This window comes from Merops nubicus, unplaced genomic scaffold, assembly GCF_000691845.1.
Source record: "Merops nubicus isolate BGI_N331 unplaced genomic scaffold, ASM69184v1 scaffold26087, whole genome shotgun sequence".
NCBI classification, from domain to species: domain Eukaryota; kingdom Metazoa; phylum Chordata; class Aves; order Coraciiformes; family Meropidae; genus Merops; species Merops nubicus.
The window spans coordinates 15,503-18,050 of NW_008621355.1; the positions used below are offsets into that span (position 1 = coordinate 15,503).

Consider the following 2,548-nt stretch of genomic DNA (forward strand, 5'->3'; position numbering starts at 1 on the left):
TTTTTCAATTCCACATCTTTATTTTACAAAAATAACTTACAAATAGAGACAACTCTCAGAAGTAAAATCATTCATTCTGTGCACAAAGATACAGCTTGTGAAGCAGGGATGTAGGAGTTAACAACTCTTACAATACTGTTAATTTTAACATGATGGTAACTATATTACAGTACATACATTTCATGCTCCAGATGTGTGGCTGTGACCACCACATAAAGCTATGGTCAGCGAGGTGTGTTGGCCAAGGACGCACCTAAGAGATCATTTCCATTCTGCTATTTATTTGCATCCTCTTACCTATAGCATTTGAAACCAAACAGCAACCTAACACTCAGACTAGCGTACTCTGGACACACTCATCAGCAATATACTTCAAATACATGATAAAAATAGATTTCACTTTCAATTACAATTGTATAAGGTACACCAAGAGCCAGAAAATAAAGTCTCAAGCTTTTAAATACGAAACACTATATATATAAACATATACAAGGAGACAAGAGGAAATCTACACATAGAGGAAAAAAGCTTATCCTGGAAACACAGGTTATCTACAGTACACAGCAGCTCCGTCTGCTACGAAGTCACTTCTATTTGCATAGCAGTGGTGTCGAGTGGTCCAGGCTGGGCTAGGAGGGGATCAAACTAAACACATCCACAAAAGGCTTCATTTTGGTACCACTTCCATTTTGCACCTGATTCTACTCTTATATTACAATTTGCTATTTCTCTTTTGTAGGCTGGAATTCATGCCCCGTTTATAACAAGCACAGGGAAAGCAGAGGTAAAAAAACAAAAGAAAAGTACAAAAAAAAAAAAAAAAAAAAAAAAAAAAAAAAAAAAAAAAAAAAAAAAAAACAACCAAAAAAAACCACACACACAAAACCTAAAGGTCGGAGAGTCAAGGTTTCTTTCTGTGCTTGCAGTCATTTGGCATTTTGCTCCAGAGCAGAGTATTCTGCTTCTGACACTCGGGAAGCATCGATAAGTTTAGTGAGACCAGTTTTGGCAGAGTACTTGAAAATAAAAGCTTTCATGAGCTCGTATCTGTAGCTGCGGTTAATGAAGCTGTACAGGATGGGGTTGATGCAGCAGTGGACTAGAGAGAAACACTGAGTGATGTGAAGAGTGGCGTATAAGAAATTCTCCATCTGACAACTGAAAGGTATGAAGTGAAGGCTGTAGAAGATGTCCAGCAGGACAGCTACGTGGTAGGGTAGCCAGCAGACGAGAAACACGACAACGTAGGAGAAAATGATCTTCCCGTTGCTCTTCCTCTCTTGGTCGCTGGAGGCGGAGATGGTCTTCGCAAGGAGGAAGTAAAAGAGAGCAATGATGGGAAAAGGGATAAGAAAGCCCAGGACGACGGAGATGAGCTCCATGCCAATCAACCACTCCTTGAAGCTCTCCTCTGGATAGATGGGACGGCAATAGGTTTCGTTGTTGGAAGAGACCGTCTTGAGATAGTAGGTGTCTGGGAGAGAGGCGCAGAAGGCAAGAAGCCACACTAGGATGCAGATGCAGCGCCGAATTATCTTCTTCTTGCGACTGCTGGAGTTGGTGAAATAGGCAACCGAGAGGTAGCGGTCCACGCTCATGCAAGCCAGGAAGAAAATACTGCCGTACAAGTTGATGGAAAATATCAGGTGAGTTACCTTGCATGTGATTTCTCCCATGTGCCACTGATTGTGCTGGATGAGAGAGACGACCCACACCGGAAGGGTGATGACAACGCACAGATCAGCAATAGCCAAATTGAAGATGTAGAGGTGCGTTTCATAGCCGGTCATTTTGGCTTGGAGGTTGACCCACACCACAACGGAGTTGGCCACCAGCCCTATGACAAATATGAAGATGTAGAAGAAGGACAGGGTATAGAGCAGGGCGCTTTTGTTGAGTGTGCCAGGGCAAGTTGTTGCATCAACTGTGATGCAGTCCCCATTGTTGCATGTCCAGTTGATCTCCGTCAAGTTGGCTGTTTCCAGAAAATCGAGGATGGAAGTAAAATCGAGCGCACTCATGTTTGCACAGTTTGGAGTTCCAGTGACCTACAAGGCAAAACAGAATCAAAAGAAACAACCTAAGTTAACAGAGAGGTTTCAGCTGCCACCTTCATATCACGAAGTGCATGCAGGACACGCTGTTATAGTGACGTCCTACTCTTGTAAGGTGCTTTCCTTTAAAGAGATCCATGGAGGAAAAACACCAGAACAGACCCATACCAAAAACTCATCTGGCTGACAGGATAGGAGCGGCACTACTTTTTGGTGTGATTTTTTGTTCTCTTGCAGCTCACATCTGACATCATCACATTGGCTACCATCCCTGGGTGTGAAATCTGCAGAGCGCACCATGGCCAAATAAATGTCAGCCAACTAAATCTGTCTTCTCCAGCATAAATGATGACACTATCGCTTTCAGCAGGGGAATCTTTAAGCCATTTTATCTGAACTCCCTCAAGCGTAGTAGAATTGATCTGGCGGATACATGGTATGGCAAAACATTTACCACGAGCTCTGGTCAGCATCTTGTCAAGCCCAGCTCCAGC

The 2,548-nt window shown here is 43.1% G+C and overlaps 1 protein-coding gene across 1 annotated transcript; it reads right to left on the bottom strand.

Moving 5' to 3' along the window:
• Positions 1-926: 926 nt before the first annotated feature.
• Positions 927-2,021, bottom strand: ACKR3 (atypical chemokine receptor 3). Its single transcript, XM_008944467.1, has 2 exons — positions 1,714-2,021; positions 927-1,617 (listed from the first exon to the last, which is right to left on the bottom strand). The coding sequence occupies exons 1-2, from the start codon at positions 2,019-2,021 to the stop codon at positions 927-929; spliced, it is 999 nt and encodes a 332-aa protein (XP_008942715.1).
• Between the last annotated feature and the right edge of the window lie 527 nt (positions 2,022-2,548).